The following is a 22,977-nucleotide window of genomic DNA, read 5'->3' as shown; positions in this document are numbered from 1 at the left end:
GGCGGGGCTGGGCCGCGCCAGGCACAGGCCGGGAGGGAGAGGCCGGCGCTCTCCCCTCTCCAGAGAGCCCTGGCACCGCCTGGCAGCGGGGCCTAGCCCGGCCGGAGGGGCGACACCCACGAAACCCCTCTGGCCTGTGAGGAGACAACCGGCTGCTACCGGCCGCCCTGCTCTTTTTTAAAGCTTACCGGTATTTTAACCTGTCAGGAGTCCATTTTAGTGCGAGTCAAATAGGTTTTATCCAAAGGTTCGTATTTGAGCGGCATCCCAGAACTACAACAGAGAGCAAGCGTGGGGTTACACAGTGTATCTGCCCGCAGGAGAGTCAAGGGCTGGTACAGATAAAGCACCTAGTTTATCCAGTTCTGCTTTAAGCAATGTGGAGATTATTCTCTTCTCTGCTTGGCCTGAAACACCAAATAAGTAAGTGAACCCTCAGCTGCCACTGGCAAGCAGTCACTTTGATTCTCTATGTAGAAGTGTCATCACCTTTGACAGCTTTACACGCTTTAGAAAAGGGTAGATTTAAATGTCCCCTCCCACCAGCTTACTAAGCAGAATGTTAAAATTAATCCTTTGTGAAGATGACTTGAAAATATATAAAATTTTCCATTCCAGCTTTGGAAGTAGTAGGTAAATCTCTTCTACTTCCATTTTTTTTCTTCATGTATAAGCTATATGGCTCAATGCTGCTGTTACATTTTAACTAAACTAAGGAAAAATATTCAGCTTTACCATTAGTAGCAAGGAAAGCCACATGCTGAACTACTTGTTACAACCACTGATGAGGTACCATATAAACTTTCTACAGTTTTATTTTAGGATGTTTGCTGATACACAATGTTACTCTTCAAGGAGCACACCTATTAACTTGCTGAGCAAGACAGTTTATAGGTCAAATATCCAAATAGCCTGTTTTTTTAGCTGAATTATTTCTGTTGTCAGCTGGCATGTAGGTGTATATGTGTATATATATATATGTATATATATATAGTATGTGAATTGCAAGTTACCTATAGGAAATTTTTGTTGACCTGTAGCCAAAAAAAAAACCATTTTACTTTCTAGAGTAAATTGTTTTAAACTTAGAGATGCGAGTCTTATTACTTTGTAACAACCATTATAAATGCCCAACTACTATTTATTGTAGTTTTATATCCCACTGTGTTATTTGGGGTACAGAAGTAGCCATTTTTATGCTTTCCAGTGACATGTAACAGAAGAGATCTTGCTGGGCTCTTGAAGTTATAGTGTAGCATGACAAAATGTGCATTATTTTTTAATTCAGGTTTTCCAAGCATTTATTGTGATTGAACTGTCCAAAGAAAGTATAAGTGCCTCCTTTCTTGAGGAGGTAGCCTGCATGTTTGTCATTTTGAGGAACAAAGTGAGTTAATGTGTCCTATGAGGTACGAGAGTTTGTCGGAGCCTGGCCAGAACTGAATAGTTTGTCCCTCTGTTTCTTCGTTTACATACGGGGCTACCAGCCCTTCGGCATCAGTGCTGCCAGCATACTGGTTTGAAAAGTTTCACTGCTCGCAGCCAACAGGTATCGCGCTCCCGACCCTAAGGGAATGGCTGCATCCAGGGACGCGTTTCAGCAGCGCTTTGGGGATTCCTGTTTTGCGCGGCTGCTGTTGCAGCTATTCGCGCACCCCCGCGGGGCGGATCAAGACCCAGCAGCCCCGGGGAGGGGCGGCAGCTGCGCCGCTGTCGCCTCTGGTTCGGGGGGAGCGCGGCACGCCGTGCGGGCAGGGGGGCCGCGGCCGCTGCGGGCAGCCGGGCGCGGGGAGCGGGCCGGGCCGGGCCGGGCGGGGCCGGGGCCGAGGCTGGTGCGGCGGCGCGGCGGGTGGGTAGCGCCGGGCGGGTGGCGCCGGGCGGCTCCGCCTCCTTCTCGCCGGGCGCAGCATGGCGGTCAAGGTGACTCTCCCCCTCCGTCGCTGGTGGCAGAATGAGGCGGGCGGCCGCTCCGCCGGCCCGCGCGGCCGGCCGAGGGGAGGCGGCCGGCGGGAGGGAGCCCCGCGGGGGCAAGGAGAAGGCGCCGCGGGCGGGCGGGTGGGCGGGCGGGGGCGGTGATGGCGGGGCGCCCCGGGAAGGGGCCGCGCAGCCTGCCCTGCCTCCGCCCTCTGAGGCGCCGCGGGCGCGGGGCGCGGGGCGCGGGCGGTAACGGCTGCTGCCCGGTGCGCGCGGGCGGTAACGGTCGCTGCGGGCGCGGGGCGGCCGCTGCCCGGTGCGCGCGGGCGGTAACGGTCGCTGCGGGGCGGCGGGCGCGGGGCTCGGCGGCTGGCCGCGTCCCGCCGGTTTGACAGCTGTCATCGGTGCTGGTGCTGTGTTAGAGCCGAGCAATAAAAGCCAAGGGTTTGGTGTTTGAGAGTCTCCTTATCGGTTAGATAAGAGAACTGATATTTATTACCCTTATCAGTGCAGATTGCCTTTTTTTTGCTAAACCCTGACGGTAGCTCGGCTAGTGAAGCATTAACTTACTTTTATCCACAGGTGCAATCAACTAAGAGAGCCGATCCTGCTGAACTGCGAAATATTTTTTTGCAGGTATACAGATCTGTCTTTTGTTGTTTGTCTGACAGACTTTTTTCTTTGCCTTTTCTTTTCAGCAGTGTGTCACAGCATCATACGTGTGTTGTGCTTGTCGCATGGTTAAAAGTTCATTTTGCATACGTGGGATGTTGAAAGGGCCTTCTGGCGCTGAGGAGAAACTGTTCCTGACACAAATTGTCAAACGTTTCAAAATTATAATCTGAAATAAATTTCTGAAATATTTTCTAATTTCCTATGAAGCAAGTAATTATAACCGTAGCTAAGTAGTGTTAAATACCCTTTTAAATACCCTTTTGCAAGGTTCTAAAAATTTTTCTTACACGGCTGTATATTCTCTCTTTGGGGTTTTTACGTGATCCTCTTATAAGTAGGTGGACTACTAGCAATGTTCTTAGAACTTATAATTAATTTATTAAGGTTGATGAGTTTCATAATATAAGCAGAGTAATACAAATATCTCTGGCAGGGCATTAGAATTAACGTATATAAACAGCATGAAGCCTTCTCTGTTCTCCTTAGCTATAGTGAAGCACTTTCTAAAAGGAAAACCCAATCAGTACTCAAAATCTGATAATAAGATTTTTAGCATGCTGATGAAATAAGAACTAGAGCTATGTTTTTAGGTCCATAATAGGACCACTGATATTTCCAAAACCACTAAAATACTGTTTTTCTTTCCCTTTGACTATTACACAGTGTTTTCAAGAAGTTTTACTCTGTGAGAAAGGAAAGAAATTAAAATTAAGTTTTAGGGCTAATATTGTACATGAGAAAATCTATTGTGCCATCTTTGACAAGTAACTTTTGGTCCTAACTTATTATTTAAGTTTCCACATGTGATCAGTAGACAAAGAAACTGTTTTGCCTGAAAGAAATAAGTTACATCTCAGTCATATTTTTTTTTCTTTTTTGCGTAATGGATTACTCTGGTAGTATTGCTGAAGTGCTGAAACTTAGAATGTTGCAATCAAACTGTGAAAGTCTAGCTTTTAATTTCTGATAAAATTCTTTCCTTCATAGATTCATTTATTGTTGATGTGGCATTTAGCTTTTATATAAGGAATACAATAGAGTTTTTTAATCAAATATGCAACATTAAAATATGAAAAACATTTACTATCAATGTGATTCTGGAATATCACACAGCACTTTTCCAACTAATTTGTAAGACACTTGCATTCTTTCCTGTTTGGTGGTAAAAAGTGAAATGTAATGTCAAAATATTCTACTCAACTGGGAAATGTGGAGTTTGTATGATTCTTGACGTCAGGTGTATATTGCAGTAGAAGTGCTTGTTTCCAGAAATAAGTAAATTATTTGAAACCCTTGATTTTGATCATATAGGAAAAAGTGGAGAGGAGGAATGCTGTGCAACTGAATCTTTAAATTGTCTGTGTAACAACATGCATTTTGACCTAAAAAACAAACAATTTACTATTTCAAAAAAAGCTTTTGATTTTCTTCATTTCCACCTTGTTATTTTCACACAAATGTGCAAAATACTGTGAAATGTTTTGTGCTCTGAGAAATCAGAAATACAAAATCTCTCCTGTCTTCCCTTGGATATCTGAGATTTGCAATTAAAAAAAAAACCACACAAACAGTACGGACACATCCAGGATAGAAAGAGACTTTATATTTTGGATTATATTTGATTCTTGTAAAGTTTGAAATCATGTTCTTGCTTTGATAGGTAGCAAATAAATTTAGTCACAAACATTAAAAGAAAAACAAAAGAGAACCTTCTCTTTCCAAGACTAAGTTGCACAGAGTCTTGTTACGAAATATTGTTAGTGTTGCACACATCATGGGTCAGATATGCTGTGCTGCTTGCTGAGGGGGAGAGCCTGTTCTGTGTGCTTCAGCTAAAGGGCGTGCATTCCTTCCTAAATTTGGCCTCTCTTGGAAATAGGCAGAAGGGAAGACATGAGCTCTAGGCCTCTTCATCATCCATCTTGCACATACAGAGTGTATTTAAATTTCCTTCTCTTCATATGTACCCCCTAATATGATATGTCAACTCCTCCGTCCATCCAGTTTAATTTGCATCTCAATGGATGCTTAGCATTTACCCTTCTCTTAAAATTTCTGAAGTTTCCTATAATTGTTTTTTATTTCAGACCATTAAAAATCTTAAGTTTAAGTGGTATGAAAAGATGTTGTGCTATTATTTTTATGTAATCCAGTAACTATGAAATGCAGGCATTGAGATTTTATATGTGCGCACCATCAAATAAGTTACCTCTCAGGTAACTTACCTCTTTCACTTTTAATCATCAGAACTGCAGGCATTATAAACTTATTGTGGTCACAGCAAGAGTTTGCTAACCACTGACTCCACTGACGACCATAAGGGAACAAATTAGAAACTCAGTTAAGGATAAAGGCTTTCAAAGAACAACAATTATCAGATTTCTTAGTGAGCTCCCATTCTTTTTTCTTAGGCAGGATACAGTCAACTGTGGGGAAGTATAGCTGAATTATTCCCTATCTGCTGAATGCATATGGAACCTGATCCAGCAAGGTGGAAAAAGAAACACACAAACATTTTCCAATTTTAATAAAGGAAACTTCAAATTTTCGCTTAATATCCTGAATCTCTTGCTCATTAGTCATTAGTAAGACTAAGAAAGAAAACAAGCTAAGAATTTCAGTAGGTCTTTTTTTGTTTTGAAACTTTTCTCCTCTGTCCAGATAAAATAATTGGGATAGAAAATAGCTTTAAACTGAAAACTAACCAAATTTTCAAAGAAAGCATCACTTCTGGAAGCATGGTGATACTTAACTCGGTATAGTGCAAATGCAGTATAGCTTTGTGTGTTCATGTTGTGTGATGATCTTTTAAAACAAAGTCATATGCAAATTCATCAAATGCTTACCTGAGACAGTCTCTACATGTATAATAATAATTTTGTATTATAAAGTAACATAATTTGAGATTGAGGAAAATATAGATTTAATAGATGTGCTATATTTTATATGCAAATTAAAGTATAATTAACAATTGCCTGTTTTGTGCTTGACTTGCATGGTCAGAAGGTCATCTGAGGACAGATTTTGTAAGGGGATCGCCTAGCTGCTTTGTCAGTCCATAATTCATTGGCACTTTGCCAAGCTCTGTCCAAATGTCATGACCTACTCATATGGAGCTGAATGTATCTGTCGGTTAATTATTGTCTTAAAAAAAAATTAACAAAACGCCTCCTCTGCATTTTTTGTTGTAAAACAAGTCACTATTTGTAATAAACTCAGATAAATTGGTGCCTGAAGAAATAAGGCGACGACGTTTAGATTTTGACTGTCTTTGATAGGCCCTAAACTGTCATGCAAGTGAATTCTGTTATTCTTTAGGATATGTTCAATATTCTGCATGTCCTGTGATTCTGCATGTATAAAGCTTGCTTTGGATTACACGTGTTGCATCAGAACTGTGCTTCATAATGCATTTCTTAGTCACTTGTGTAAAAGATTGAAAAGGGGACCTTTACAAGTTGATTCAGTGATACCCGAGGTCACAGTCTCATTATATTGTCATGTGCTGACTTAAAGAATTCCTGCCCACTGTTGTGTGTTCCTTTTTTTTTTGGAAATAATCTATTTTAATTCTTGGTTGGTTCAGTAATCTGCTTTACCATGTAAACTTGCATGCAGCCATCCGCACAACTGTAAGAGGGAAGAGGGAAAGACAATGAGATGTGAGAGACTGGTATGGTGAAAGAGATGTCGGAGGCTAAGGTGGAAGCTTCTTAAGTGGGCATTGATCCTGAAGCAAGCTCCTACGTGCTGAAACTGTGTCCTGACTGAATTTGTTGGGTTGCATACAGCTGAAACAAGCATGAGACATGAATGACCCCCTTTATCTTAAGAGCTTTACATCTTAAGAGGTCTTCTGTTTAAGTGTTATTATTAACATTCTAATTCCCGTGGGTCCCTGGCAGAACAAGTGCCCATTTTGTTACTCTTTCATGTAAAGCTGTGTCAACTGAATCAAGATACTACAATATGTAGTGGAAGAGTTACAAATTACAGATAAGGCCACTAACTGAAGTTTGAATTCACTAATGTAGCACTATAGGCTCTTTGGCTGTGGGAGGCATTGCTTTTATTTATTTATTTTTTTCTGCAGAGAACTCTTGTGTAGTCATCTTTTAACGATTAGAACCTAGAAAGGTGAATTACATTTTTACAAATGAATTAAAATCACTACTTTTTTTACATCTGCCATCTTGAAACAAGATCTGAAGGGTATGAAATTCCATAATACATTTTCCCTATATTCATTTTTGTGCATGATAATGTCTTCAAATATTGAATGCTACCTGACATTCAGTGATGACTACAGAAAACAAAAAAGGAAGTCATCAATTGTTTCTATACCCAAGCACAAAAGAAGAGGGGTGATGGTACTGGTTATCTACAGGTATGGCTGAATGGCGTCTTGTTCTGATAGCTCGGTAATAGGCTTGATTTGTAAAAGGAATGGGTGATACTTTCTACTCCCGCCTCCCCATGGCCCTAGTTCAAGACTGATATTGTTCAGCCTAACTGGATAGTTGGGTGTATGGTGTTTATGCTAAAATGTTCACTTTAAATTGAAAGTTGCCCTACAGATAGGATTTTTTAAGAGCCAGTGCTTAGTGTTTTGAAACAGAAAGGTAATTATTTAGAATACTTACATAGACATTGGTCTTGGTGTAGAAGTAATAAAGATGTACTTCGTTGTTTTATTTTTAATGGATTGTATTAATATTAGTTAAATTACTTAGTATTTCTAAAATTTGCTTGTGACTTAGATGTGAAAACTTATTCTGTTGTTAATAAAACTCAAACTTCAAATCAAATCAAAACTCAAACTCAAAGCATTTCAATTGACCCAAATCCTTTCATATGTGAGAATTTTTTTACTTAAATTACTTAAATGAGAAATGCCAAAACCATTAATTTCAGAACAAAAATAAATCTGAAAAATCATTTCTCACAAAAAGAGAAAACAAACACATTCTCACAGTTTCTAGTAAAAGACATCTTTGAATAATTGTTCCTGCTCACTCTTGTAATTACAGTTTGGAAAATATTATTTATGTGCCATGGTTTTTACAGTGTAGCTGCAAATGGAAAGCTACAGCATGGCTGTAATTTTTATAAATTTTTGCAAATAACTGACAATTTCTGAAAATACATAATTGTCTTTTTATTAGAAGATACTGGTCATTATATGAATACATCTATTCTACAGGCATAACCTGATTGTTGATGGTAAGCAACTAGTATAGTAGCACCATTCGTTTAACCAAACCCTTTAATTTCAGAGCAGTTACTTGCAGACAGTTGTCCACAATTTCAAGTGATCTTCAGTAAAGATACTATTTTGGTAATCACTGATAATTAGTATCTAAATGGCTTTATTTTTGTTTGTGCCTTTTGTTTTGTTTTGTTTTTTTTTTTTTTTTATTCTAGTATGCCAGTGTTGAGAAAGATGGTGAGCATTACATGACCCCAGAAGATTTTGTGCAAAAATACCTAGGGCTGTATACAGATCCACGTTATAATCCTAAAACAGTACAGCTGTTGGCTGGAGTGGCAGATCAAACAAAGGATGGGTGAGAATTTTGCTTTCCATTAAAAGTCTGTAATACATTGGTAAATGAGTAAGTTTCTCTGATAATTTCATTTTCTAAAATACATTGCTGATTTGATTATGCTTTAAGCTTATTTGAGTAACGAGATTTTTCTCAAGTACAATAAACTATAATTTTGGAAGCTGGAAAAATATACTATATAACAGTGAAGTGTTTATAGTATTTTTAAAATTAAGATTTGTTTTAAAGGAGTTTTGACAATTACTATAAATGCAGAGTAGATTGAACTGCAAATAATTTTAATATAGTATGATAGCCCTGGAAAAGTTCTTTTCTGTAAACTTAGGTCCACAATTATAGACTATATAGAGTCTTTAGTATCTGTAATTGAACGTGGAAATGTGGAAAAGCTGTCTTATTCCTGTAGTATGCAATACAAATCAAACCACTGAGGACTTTTTTAAAAGCACTGGGTATTAAGAAAGAGAGATACTAATGATGATATGAAGGAAGAAAGTGTTTGTCTAATCAAGATAAGGTCACACCACGTAATGCTTTTCCAGCACTGATTATGGACAATATTATTTGGTTTTAGAAGGCTCTCTGAAACAAATTTACAAAATGTCCACTCTGCTGAGATTATGCTCTTTAACCAACTCATCTTTAAAGGAGCTTTCCCTACTTTTCTTTTCTCTTTGCTCTATGTAGGCTTCCAGCTTTAGCCTTGGATTGTAGCAGGAAGCATGGGTGTTGTTAAAGTAAAGTGGAAAGGTTAAGATGTATAAGAGCAGAGGTCAAGAAAGCAGAGGGGAGTGGGTATTTTGTAGAGATGAGATAGAAGGCTGCTATTAAAATAGGATACATTTTTTAATAGATAAATGTAATTTATTTTAAATTGAAGTTCTCTTAACTTCCTTGGTCTTGTGAGTCTAAACCTGACATTTGACATCACGTGAATGTTTTTGTTTTCCTTTATTGTTTTGTTTTAGAATATTTTATTAGCTTGCATAGTATCCTGAGCAGTTTGCACGGTATCTGCACTTTACAAATAAAATCACATATGTTGTATACATTTTATATTAAATAGCAAATATAGTATCTCCTGTTTATTGTAATGTTACATGATGGCTCTTTAAAAAACAAAATTGCAGCAGTTCGGTAATACATTTGATATATATATAAATTTGATAATTCCAAATAAACTGTCTTGCTGTTTCTGACACGACTGTAATTTACTGTATTGTTAAAGATTGAAAATGCTATTCTGTATGTATCTGTTGAAATAACAGTCTAATTGATGACTAGTAAACCAACATGTTGAATATCTTGTCTCTCTGAAAGCTGTTAGTTATGCTTTAAAGTGTGCATTTCTTCAGAAAATGTTTTATAAAAGGACCTTTCTTAATAAGAAATCAATAATTTGTTTTATTGCTTTCAACAGAAGTTGACACTGAGGCATCACTTTTTTGTTGCTTTCTCTGTGAATATAAGTTTTGTTTTGTTTTGTTTTGCTCTTTAATCTGGGTAATGTTGTTCAAAGCGAGGTAATCAATTATGGGTAAGTGCACTTTATCTACTACTGTATGGGAACAATGAAATAATGGGCAACCATTACCATATGATATGCAAGATGTTTGTCTGTCTGAATACCTGTTGATGCTTGTCTGAAATCTGTTTTCTTAAGTGTTTTAATCTATGTTTTCCTCTAATCAGTATTTTATATGAACAATTTATTATTCCCCAATAATCATCTTCAGTTTATTTATTTATATGTAGAAGCTTGTTCTTCCTAGATTTTATAGTGAGCTGCAATACATCAAAATCTAGACTCTGATAACTATATTATTTTTACAGAGAGTTTAATCTATAGCATGAATAGTTACTGTAGTCATCAATCAAATTCTAGTAATACATTACATCTTTCCAAGGACTTAAAGTTATTTTATAAAGCTCAAGGAGGCATCATTATTCCATTCTGATATGGACATTTGTAAATTTAATGATAGCCTTAGGTCCACAGCAAGTCATTGAGAAGCTCCAGGTTCTGTTAAGAAATTTAATTCTTGTTTCTTCTATCATTTTCTGTTAGGCTCACTTACCCCTCAAATAAATGCTCAAAGTATTCTTGGCAACTTTTCTTTGTTAATTCTTGTTGACTTCACATAGATTTAAGTTTGACACCTTTAGAAAAAAAGTGTATTTGGAAACTAGATCGCTGTAGGCATGGGGTTTTTTATTACTTTTTCCGTCCCTACATTGATAGTTATGTAACTTTTCCAGAGTACTATTGTATTCTCCTATTAATGTAGTACAAGACTAGGTTGCTTTGGTGGAGTTCTATAAGGTGGTTCTTGTAACAGATGATTCTTCACTTTCAAAGTGTTACTTCCTCACTATTATAAATGCAAATGTTCTCAGAAATTAATACGATGAGGTCTAAATTTAGAATTTGTCCTAAATTGCTCTATCTGATATCCATTTAATACAGTGGAATTTGGCTGATGCTGTAAATAAAACACTCTAAGCATTCCTGTGTCATCAGACTTCAGGCACTATTTTCAAAATTAGGATTAAATTATTCCTCTCTGATATAAAGTACTTATACATGTGTGCCAAAACCAATCACACAAACCTAATTTGAAATTAGGAGGTATTGTAGTTTTAAAATGAAAGACTGCTTCTTCCCTTCAAACTTTCAAAACTTAACAGTGGTCATTCTAAATTCTTCATTTAAATTGCTTATTTCTGGCTACTCTGCTCATCACAGATAGTTTCTAGAATTTGGAAGTGTGTTCTTAAGCTAGGTCCTGAAGAAAGACCTGACGTTTCACAGAGTAGTGTCAGAATAGTGCTGTACATTAATTCTTAAAGCAGTGTTGTGGAAAAAAACTGCAAAGAGCTGTAGTATTATAAACATACTCTTCAAAACCACACAAAATAAGCTGTAAGAGTAGAGAAGAAATAAGAGAAAAGAAAAATTAAAAAAGTGTTGGAGTGTTACAGGTAAAATGAAAGGTGAATGATTTGGTATTGTTACAGACTCTGTAATGCATCAGGTTCGATTGGATGGGACCCTCCATTATTGCATTTAATCTTAGCTCCTGTTATCTCCACCCTGATAATGGAGGATCACAGGGGATATCCCTGCTCTTAGGAATCTGCAAGTTGAGCACATGGAAAGGAAATTGAACATATTTGTCTCCTTTTGCTATAGACCCTGTTAATGGGGGACCTGTGAAGATGGCTTGTTTCATGTTCAGGCAGCTGCCTGTGCATTCTACAGGGCTTGTCTCCTGATTCTGCCAGTTATAAAGCTTCCTGATTAGGAACTATTTTGTATGTCAGGTTTACACTTGTATGTGAGATATATTTTGAAATTACAGTATTTACAATTATTTTAAAGGATGTTCTGTTGCTAAATGCTAATGCTAAAACCTTATCTGTTAAGATCGTCCTTTGGATGAAATTGACTTGGCATCTAGATAACCATTCTCACATCTTTGATTTTATGGCTAAAATGTGACAAATTAATATCTTGATTTCATATCTACCATATCTTAACTTCTGCAAAATCATTACTTCTTTGTGTTTTTTTTATAAAGCATATATCACATTTTACAATTCAGCTTCAGCAAGAATGTTAAAATATGAGACCTTGTATTATGTATCTTGATTCTGCTTTGCATATCCTTTGACAGAGAAAGACTAGATGAACTAGCGAATAGTGTGGTTTGATATGTTTTTTCCTATAGAGAAAGAAATTTTCACGTAGGTCCTTATCAGTAAGCAATATATGTGTGAAATAAGCCTTATGAGCTAATGGTCTCTTATGAAGAGTACTAAACAACTGCATTTTATAAATTCAGATTAATATGTACATTTTCTGAGAAAATTACCATCCACAGAGATATTCTGTTAGCAGCATCTATTGAAATAGTAATTTTTTTTAGTTCACTCTTAATTTTAGAAATCTAATTAAAATTCTTATTCCCATTAATAATTTACTTGATGTTAAAATAGATACCCTATCACTCATTTCTATAAACAGAGCTAGGGAACTTGGTTCTGGATGGAATCTTCTAAAGTCATCAAGTTAAGTCCCCTGTTTTTATAAGGATCAAGTCACACAGGGGCATTAATAAACCACTTAGGCTTTGCTGTTAGAACATTAGGCTTTTGCCTGTAGTGTTCTGGAGAGGCCACAGTATATGCCTGCTCTTTATCTATCTTTACAGCCACCATATACTATTTTGTTCTTGTGCCAGCCTTATCCTTTACCTTCTCCTGGCCTGAGGTTTATCTTTCTGCAGCTTTTCTTATATATAGATTAGGATCCCTTAACATTTTTTCTGCTAGCCTGAATAAGCTCAGTTCCTCTAGAGAAGTTTTTTATGATCCTAATAAACTGTCTCTGTATCCATTCCAGTTTGAATTTATCTTTTTCAACGCAAGGACCTTGATTTGTATGCAGCATTCCAGAGATGTCATTAGAGCCCTATCTGGTGATACTCCTGCTTCCTCATCGCTGCTGGAAACAGCTCTCCTAATGCACCCTGAGCTGCTTTTGTCTGTATTGTGACTGTCTCACATGCGCAGCTCATAGCCCTGTGATCAACCTTTAACACTCAAATCCTTACATTCCTTGGCCATGTCTAAATGTCCAAACATTCTTTTACTTTATTTAAGTTCTCAAATACATCACTTTATAGTTCATACTATATTTGAAGTGTAATTATATATATGTTTGTGTGTGTGTGTGTATGTATATACACACACACTAAAATATAACTTCTGATCATATTTATTTTTTTACAAATATTAAAGGTTGTTTTAAGAAAAAATGTTTAAATGTATGTTCTTATACTTACATTAAAATGTCTTTTTTTTCGGTAGAGATTTGTATATAAATTAGTAATATACTGACAGGCCTCTAAATTTCATGCTGGTAGATTTTTTTTTTAATACATATCTTAACTTTTAAATGCTGTCTGCTTAAATTTATAACTACCAGGCAATAAATAGAGGATCTTCACTGAGAACTGATTGTATTTTGTTGTTGAAGGATCTGAAAAATGGTTGCATTCAGTCCTTCTATCGATGAAGAAACTGAGTCATACAAAGGTTAAGTAACTTCTCAAAAGTAACACATACATCTCGTTACATCTCTAGTATAGAGTCTATTTTTTATATTGAAATTCTATTTAATAACTGGATCATAAAGTTTTCTAGAACATCAAGCCCAAAACATCATTGGTATTGTAAATAATTTTTGAAATTATTGTAACTTCTTTATTTTTCCTTTGTAGGTTGATTTCCTATCAAGAATTTTTGGCATTTGAATCAGTTTTGTGTACACCAGATGCAATATTCATTGTTGCTTTTCAGTTGTTTGACAAGAATGGCAATGGAGAAGTAACATTTGGTAAGAATATCTAAAGAAAACCACTTTAAGAAAGTAATAGTGATAGTATAGACTATAAGAATGGTTCATTGCAACTAGAAATGCTTACTGTGCAGTAAAGTGCTGATTTCCTAAAAGAGTTTGCATGAGTAAAATATGTTTTTTCTTCCAAGTGGTAGCTAACATACAAGCTTAAGAAATACACAGAAATGAAAAATATTTTACTCTGTCTTCCTGAATCACTATTTTTCATGTTCCTGAAGTAGCTGATACGATACTACTTTGTTCAGTGTCATCCTAACCAAAATTCTTTGTGTTATGGACTTTGAGCTCCTTCATTGTTGAGGGACTTTTAAAATACATTCTGGATCTCCACATTATTTGGAGAGTTGTCATTAGATTTAGTAAGAGCTGGAAATAGATATGAAGAAGGTTGAATCTTTAGAATTCCTGGTTTAATGTTCCTATTCTTGAGGAGCAAGACTTATGTTAATGTTATGAATATAACTTCCAGCTAGATCTTGTATTTAGAATATGAGGAAGACGTTGTGGCCCTTAAGTTTCTTTTTCTCTTTTCTTTTTTTTTCTAATCACATAAATTAGTAACTGGACAAAAATCTTTAAGCTAACTATACCACTTTAGGATGTTGCTAAATAACTATTAACATTGAAATTTAAAGAGGACTAGCTTTTATTTTTTAAAGTTTGTATGTTAATGAAAATTAGATAAATCAATGCTAAGAATTTTAATAAATGGAATGAGAATTAAATGTTATTCCTATCCAAAAGAATAAAGCTCTCAATAAACAAAATGCAAACTATGCTTGGATTTGTAACCACTTACTCTTTGTACTACTTGATTTTTCTTAAAATTTTTGCAACTGTTTTTGAAAAAAAAGTTTAAACCAAACATGCAAGTGTCTTTTTATGTAAACAGAACTGCTTGAATTATGATGTCTGTTAAATTACATGGTTAACCGAAGGGTCAAATACTAAGCACTTTGGATACACAACATTTTGTAATGAAAATCCCTTAGAATTTATGTAGAGACGAAGTCAGTAAATGTAGTCATTAGGAAGTAGACAAACTATTACAATCAGTCTGACTGTCCTAATGATGCTGTATTTAATAAACTCACAAAGAAGGGGGATATACACTTAGTAGCTTTTATGAACACAACTCAAAATAGCTGGTTCCGTAAATGAACAAAAGGTAATTTCAGATTGTACACAGATTTTTCAGTCAGAGAATTGTTATTTTTATGACCAGATCACTGGTTTTAAAGGTTAAAAGAACAAGACAACAAGAGAAACTGTAAAACACAAAATCACACAAATTTGCCCCATATCTTTCCATGAAAAAATTTTTATAATAAAAACCATTTTTTTTTATAAAGCTGATAAATCTTGAATAGGAAACTGTTTAGAGAATTTCAAATTTACCGTTGGTTTCTTGTTTTTACAATTAAATTATATTGCAATTACTACTATATTTAATAGTATGTTGTAACATGTCAAAATGGATACATATTTTGTGGTACAGTTTCCCTTATTTTTATTGCTGCTTTTTTGCTTTCTTTTTGTTTATTTGTAAAATGGGCTGCTTCTATTTAGTTCATGGGGATATTATACAAATTAATGCTCATATCTTGGGAAAAATTGAATGATGATATATGACACATTCAGTATTTGATAACTCTACAGTCAATTTCCACGTCAATCTTGTAGCCTGTAGAGGCTGTTTTATGAGCCATGCACTCTTTCATTTTCACACTACATAAACAGAAAGGCACAGAATTTAGTTTTGTGTGAAAACAGGAAAATATATAAAGAAGTTAGGAGAGATCAAAGTCTTTAGAGGAATATGATCATCTTGGTGAAACATGACACCTTCAGTGCTGATTTTCTTTAAAGAAACTTTACGAATGACTATTCATAAGAAAGGAAAAGCTGGGCCTCTTTAGTTAGTAGCGTCTGCACTCCAAGCAGGAGTGTGAATAAGTAAAGCTAGTTTGCCTCTTGAACTAAAATAGAGAAAGTTAATGGTGCTATATTATTAAATTTAATTTTAAATTTAATTTTGCTGTATACATTTCTATTAATTAGTTATATATGTTTAAAGTCTTAATAAATTATTAGAAATATACTGTAATAGAAGAAGTTTAGCCAAGCAGTGTGAAAATTGCTATTAGACAAGTCAGCTCTACTTCATCAGAGGATAATGTATCTCATTTGCAGATAAACCCTGCTGGTTTTGGGAGCAAACATGAGCCTTTTAAGATTTTCTGGCTCATATGTAATGCCATATGAATGTGATTACATTAATTCCAAAGCTAACTCAAGCCAGTATGTCCTGACAGAATTGAGATGGATTTGTTTAGGTTTTTCTGCATTGTGCATCAGGAACTGGGATTGCTGAAGAGTGGAGCGCAGAATCAAGTTGGGTCTGTTAGGGCAATAACTTGAACTCAGCACTGGCCTTGCTGGTGTTTTAAGCTGAGCTCAAACCAAAACACTGGAAGAAAGCTCTGCTGGCTCTGGTCCCATGATAAGAAATGAGCCTGTGTGCAAGCTGGCCATATCCCCAAACCATTTGGGTATGACTCTCTGGCATTTTCAAAAGCCTCCTGATCTACTTGGATTTTTCACTTACCTGGAGAAAGTTGAATATACTTGTTGATTTTTTAGACCTAGCTGTGTATTTCAATGCAAGGCACTTCACTCAGGTTCACACCTTCTCTTTTTTAGAATTTATTTACTGACATGGACCTAGACCATGCTTGGTTACTATACCTTCTTGCCGTCTTCTTTACCCTCAGACTGCCACTCATCTCTTTAAAACTTTAGTCTCCTAGTCTCCAGTAAGGGAACTGTTGATTAAATTGTATAACAGAAAAGTCTCCATCTTACACGCTAAGAAATGGAAAGGGGCAAAGAGTTTATGATTCTTTAGAAACTATTTGGTTGAAATATGTGTCTGCTATGCTACACTAATCAGTGTCTTTGCCTATGTAATATTATATATTAATTAGAACTGCTGAAATAGGAAGCCTTCTGTGTGCTGTTCTTTGGCACTTTAATGTGTCATCTACTTTCTTATTACTTTGGGACACGTTTTGGGAGTTTTGGACATCCAGAAATCCCGAATTAATGACTGCTGCAAATGTGCAGATAGTATGCTACAATATGTGTATAGTATGTCCACTGCTATAAAACTGAGTTGGACCTACTGTGCCTGAGCAATCTCGTTACACAGTTTGTTCAGTATGGTCTACATGTTTCAGCTGCACTGCACTTATTGTTAGCTTGCTGAATAAAAAGCAAGAACGTGACTGTTTTAGTAACACATTGATACAAGTAACAGTGTAGTTTAGATCACTTTTTAAATCACGGAGAAATAGAAAAGAAAGCGTTCCTTTTCCAGATGAAATATCTTCATAAATGCTAGGCGAATATTTTATGGGAAATATGTTGCTGATGAACCCTTACAATAGTGCTTTAACTGTAAGGTGTTAAAAAGGTACAGCTCAGGTCGATAAGGAAAAATGATTTTTCTTTGCCAGCATTATCTTTCTTGTTCTGGGTTGCTGTCTGTAGTCAGAGAAGACTGGCAACCACTCTACTCTTTTGATCAACTGACCAAACTCCTTAACATGAATGAAATGTTTAGAAATATGTCATAAAATTAATGCTATTACACTAAGGAAACATTTTTAATTGCTATTCTTTAAAGGTCTTTTGTTCTGCATTTGGGTTAAAGCAAACCTGAATGTTAAATCTGCTCAAGCTACTTGCTCTGTTCAATGCTGAAGCAGAGAATCCTCACTGTGGAGAAAAGGTGAAACCTGTGACTATTCCTGACACTTGTCTCAAGAAGTAGGTATCTAACTGGAAATGAAATAATTCTTTATATTTTATCCCTTGGACAAACCATACAGTGATCTGGACTGTGTCACTTTTAATTAGAATGTACAATTTCAAGGCTTTTTCCAGCTGTTCTTGCAGAGACGTCACAAAGAAAGCCATTCTCTGATACACTGGAGACTTTCAGAGACTGATTTTTAGTTAGATATCTATGCTGATATGGATAGAAAGACACAGCTAAAATAACGAGATTTTGAAACAATATTATCGCCTTCATGTTCATGATTCTTCTGTATTTGGAGTTTTAAAATTATTTTGGAGCTAGTTGAAAAATATTTATGGAACTGAACATAACATTTTAAATGCTGCAGCTCAAAATCTCATTTCAATTATTTTGCAGCGTGTAATGGCCTCTTTAAAGGCACTGGGTGAGGGTGATGAGGATTGGACTGCTGTTAAATAGTACATCTACATCAGAATTACAATGATATTGGTGAATCAAAATAATAGACATAAATATAATATTTACAGAAGTTGAGTGTACAGTGATACTGAAATCTTGTCCATCTATTTTATTAAACAAAATAATTAACTCCCAACAACCTTCACTGTAGGAGAGAAGGTTCAAATTTCTCTTTAGCAGAACATAGCACAGTTTGAAAACACTGGAAGAAGGCAAGTCAGAAGAATAAGAGAAAAGAGTTGAATATATGTTGTTATAATTCTTTGCTGTTGAGTATTATTGTTCAGGAAACAGATCACTCCTACTCACTCCTCCTCCATTTCCAAAAGAACAATTGGATTGAAAATGCAAGTATTTGGCTTTAATCTTAAAGTTTTTGGTTTATAAAATATTATTTGTGACTGTAAAGGCTGGAAACTTTTTGAAATATAAACAGAAAAAATCTCATAATCACATTGCTACAGATCTGAGGATATAAGAAAACCACAACGCTCTGTCAAGTGTGCAGTAAACTGGAATGACTAGTTTTCTTGGCTTCTTGAAAACCACTTATTAGCTGCCTGTTTTCAAGATGTCTTTTACTTAACACCTGCAGATAATGTAGGAAACAAAAGGGTATGTTATGACTTTCTTTTGTCCTCATGTTGTTTGTTTTTGTTTGTTTTCTGTTGTATGATTCTTTCCTGTTTTAAGCCACAGTTCTAAACACTGATGAACAGTACAGGGTGGGAGCCCCTACTTAGTTGTTATAATAATAAACAGCTTAAGATGACAAGATGTTGAACATTCTCTATAGTATTAAGTTCAAATCTGTAGTTCAGCAATAGGGAAGGGAAAAGAACAGGTGAAACAGAACTCAAAATCATATATATTGACAAGTCGTTATTGTGGCCGTCACTGATAATGATCTTAATCTTTTCAAATAAGAGTAGAAATACAGTGCAACTATTTATACTCTGATTTTCTCACTTTTCCTGCAACTTGCTTTCTGTTCTCACCTCGAAGCAATCATTGCAATATTTACATCTGCATGACTGTTAGTATACTTCTGTTGCAACAGATATTAAAAAAAGCAAAAGTCTTTTTGCTTTTAACAGTGATTTTTTTAAAATTTTGCAAGTGAAAATGTATGAAATTTGCTGTTAGCAGATGTAGTGAAAAATATAGAATACATTAAAATGCATTAGGTATGTAAGACTGAAATGTGTGCGGATGGGACCGTAGATGACTGAGTAGACAGATAAAAAACCACCTTCTTAAACAGCAAACTACTAGCATACTTATGCTAGGACCTAAAACTGTCACATTTATTTTTTTGTGTCTAACAAGCATGACTGAGGTTCCATGACTGAGGAGAGGGAATGGCAAACTCTTTGAAGAGACTAATGGCACAGGAATTGTCTGGGATTTCAACTGTGTTTCTTTGGGAGATTATAAATCAAAATAAATAATAGTTACTACCTCAAGGCTTACCTGAGGTACTGAGCTCATTCCCACCATGGACCAAAAATGGTTTTTTTTCAAAGAGTGTAAGCTCTAGCAGTGTTCTCTGTGGATTCAGTTAAAAGCTTAAACTGTCAAAACTCAAGAATTTTAACATTTCAGATACTGAAATTCATGCCAGTATCAGTTAAACTGTTCTGGCTCTTCATTGACTGATGTATTGGAAAAAAATCATTGGAAAAATAAATCATTTTGATTTTTGGTTAAATATAATTAATACAAAATGTGATTTGAAAGTTATACAGGAGAATGATGTTTCAGAATAGATATTTTTCTCTTTTCACTCTGCGTGTGCAATAGAATAGTGTAGTTCTTGGGTATGTTGCTCCTAAAAGTTCAAGCAATGCCTAAAATTTGCAGGCTAAATGAAAATCTGTGCTCTAACATGAAATTTTCCATGTCAGTTATGATGATGGAGTGATATTAGTTGTAACTAGAACATGACAAGCACTGTGCTCATTTCTGTTCTACCTCAGTTCATACCTTTCAGCTTGATTGGCCCTCATGACTAGTGAAAAGCACGTGTTGGTAGACTGGCATTGCTGCAGCTGCTTAGAACTACAGAGGCAACTTTAATTTTAATTAACAGTTTTTCAAAATAAAGCACCTTATTTAAAAAATACAAATTGTTGAGTGTCATTGAATAAAAGGATTTGATAATGATGCTATCATTGTGCACAACAGTTCTGCAGGGTAAAGCACTGCTCAGATGTGTTGGTGTTCTGTTACAGTCTTTATCTCAAACTGATCAACAGAAGATCTCAGTGTTTATAATTTAAAATATTCTTCTTCCTCTTCTGAAATTCAGTGTTGCCTAAAAGCTTTGTTTTTCTTACATTATTTTTTTGAGCCTGATAGGTAACAGTGTTTGATGGAGGCTGATCCAGAGTCCTGTGTATGATGCCTGCAGGTAGCTGCTCCAGGCAGCTATAATTTGTTTAAAATGACTGGGTGGGGAAATTCTGAAGTGATCTGGAGAGAATGTGTGTCACCTTGGAGGTAATGTGCTAGTGCACTAGAGTAGTGGCTTATTGTTGCTGGGGCTGATGGTAAGTTGAGTATGTCATCAGGCTGCTGACTTGTATGCCTATCAGAGAAGAAAATGAATTGTAAGCCTGGAAAGAAAGTACCAGCTCAGTAGGAAAGAATTCCACTGCAGAAAGGTGAGCAAAGAGTACGAAAGGACATTAGTAAATGAGTAATACGTATCGACAGGGACAGTGAATGCATTCTGTAAAAAGTCGTACTAAAGTGAAAGGGTTTAAAAATAATTTACTGTTTGCCACCTGCAGAATAACTCTGTTGGAAATTTGAACTACTTGTAACTATCTTAATTTAGCAGTATTACTTGTTTTTGACTGAGAAAAAAAGAGGAGCATCTGTACCTTAATGTTGCCTATTTTCTGTGTTGTCAGTTCTTTGCTTGTGCTGTGGAAAAAATAAATTAAAAATAAGACATTTGCTCATAATTCAGTGTGGTGAAAGTGCAGGTGATGAGCACATTATGTATAATCTCTGAAATGTGCTTGTCCCTTTGCAGCTTTTCTAATCACTGAGTTGTTGGTTGTGGGGATGGCTATTTCCTTTGATATAAGCGAAAAGCCAACAAAATTGGATTAAAAATGGTATTCTTGATATATCGTGAAGAAAGTATTGCTACTCCGGGGTAGGAGTAATAATTTCTAGGGCATATCGAGGGATGTTTGAGAATCCCGTGTCAGTGATTGCCTAATTATCTTACAGAAGAAAAATGTTTAAGGTGTCTGAAATTTCGGAGAAGCAACAGGCTAATTTGGATAGCATCTTTTAAACCTATTCAGCCACATACTGTGCTCTTCAAGGGCCAATATATATTGAATATAAATTTATTAATTTATGTGCCAGTATTATTTTTATGCGCTGAAATACCTTCATTCATGACATGTTGATGACTAGTTGTAAATCCTTGCTTCAAGAAGGAAAATCAATAGTGTGGGAAACTAATTCTCAGTTGTAAGTGGTATACAATGAAATGCTTGAATGAGAGTTATGAAAAGGCCAGTGGTTTAAGTCTCATTAAAAATCAGTGGAAGATTGGACTATTTGAGCACTTTTGGAGCAGACCTTAATTTGGAAAAAAATATTTTCATATAAGAAAAAAGTAAGACTTTTTTTTAACCCTTCTTTAATATTCTGAGACAAGCACTGGAAAGAGTTGAAAGCAATTGTAATTTCCTGTCTGCTTCAGCATATTCTTGCCTAAGTTTTCATTAGAAGAATTCAGTGCTTTACAGAAGTCAGTTTTACAGGTGTGGAAGTAGTCACTAGTTTTCACCCTGTTTATACGTTAGTAGCCAGGCCAATAGATCCAATTAAGCAGGCCTGTCTTCTGTTCCATTTACAATTTAGTGCCATTTTGGGAGCTCAGCAGTAGGCTGCCTTGATCTGTTTGTATTTGTAGTATATAAAGACTCTAGGTAGCTTCGTAAGAACCTGCAGTGAATCCACGGTACGTAGGGGATTTATATTTACCTCTCCTGGTTCCTTAGCCTCTAGCGATGATGAATAAATGTACTACAGACAAAGCTTTCAAAGAAATTATGGTGAAATAAAATAGTTTAGCACTATGTATTTGGTGATTTATCTTTTTCATTTTCTTAACCCTCAGAACATTGACACCTTCTACGTTGATGTCAATAAATAGCTAAGAGCGGACAATTACAAGTAGTCGCTTTAGGTTTTTTTAAGCTTCCCGCTTACCTGAACACTTCCTTTAGCCTCCCTTGCAGTGGAAACTATGATTTAAATTGCAGTTGTTTCACTATTGTCTGTGTTTGACCTTTAAGTAAGGGCTAAGTTACAGTTAAATCACTTACCAGGACAGTCTGTCTTTTAAATATGTAATCTCAAATCTTCTGTGAAGCAGGTGATTTAGCCAAGGAATACTGCTTTGTATGTTCCTAATCTGAGACTGATTTCTTCTAAAGATTTTCCATCCTTTTCTCACTGAAACTTATAAAACCATATAGTAACTTGTTCACTACTAGAATAGCTTTAGATTTGAAAGGATGAATGAATCAAGTAGTCCTTTAACATAGAGAAAGCAACACATTTACTCCAAATAAACAGTCCATGATGGGAATATCAAAAGACAGTAAAGTTCTTCTCTATGTGCCACACTTTATTTTGATTGGCAGGTTCTAGATTAGTTGATTAAACATTAAAATCAATTCTGGTACTTGGAGGTAGATTTTGAAAAGTGTTCATGTGGTATGGGTAGACGTCCAGTTTATATTGTATATTTGGTCAGATAATCTGCACAAAATAATGGGTTTGTTTTACAGAGCGGCAATGTTGTATATGAATAAAGCATGCTTTTTTTTTCAGATGAGGCTTTTGACTGACTTCAGATAATGCTTTAGGCATTGAGATTCCTATTGCACGGTATACATACAGAGAATTCCATATTCGGAAATGACAGGTTTTTTCTTTTCCTTGTTTAAAAGAGGACATCTCTATCTTCACTTATCTTAAAACATTTTAATAACTGAGACTACCAATTATGTTTTATAGGATTTGATTTTTGTGCTAGGGCCTTATCAAAAGCTTTTAATAAGGTGCTTTCTGCTGAG

The 22,977-nt window shown here is 35.8% G+C and overlaps 1 protein-coding gene across 7 annotated transcripts in view; it reads left to right on the top strand.

The window, feature by feature from the left end:
* Positions 1–22,977, top strand: part of SLC25A12 (solute carrier family 25 member 12) — an 87,941-nt gene that overhangs the window by 33,451 nt on the left and 31,513 nt on the right. Inside the window, exons 1-4 of one of the 7 annotated variants that reach the window (XM_026093201.2) lie at positions 101–423; positions 2,497–2,550; positions 8,014–8,156; positions 13,442–13,557. In XM_026093201.2, coding sequence (XP_025948986.1) covers positions 8,047–8,156; positions 13,442–13,557 — 226 coding nt within the window. In that variant the 5' untranslated portion in view covers positions 101–423; positions 2,497–2,550; positions 8,014–8,046. The other 6 variants (XM_064514949.1, XM_064514953.1, XM_064514954.1 and 3 more) reach the window with 6 other exon arrangements.

This window comes from Dromaius novaehollandiae, chromosome 7 (genome assembly GCF_036370855.1).
Source record: "Dromaius novaehollandiae isolate bDroNov1 chromosome 7, bDroNov1.hap1, whole genome shotgun sequence".
NCBI classification, from domain to species: domain Eukaryota; kingdom Metazoa; phylum Chordata; class Aves; order Casuariiformes; family Dromaiidae; genus Dromaius; species Dromaius novaehollandiae.
The sequence above is the reverse complement of the archived record's forward strand: the minus strand, read 5'-3'. Positions and strand labels throughout refer to the sequence as shown.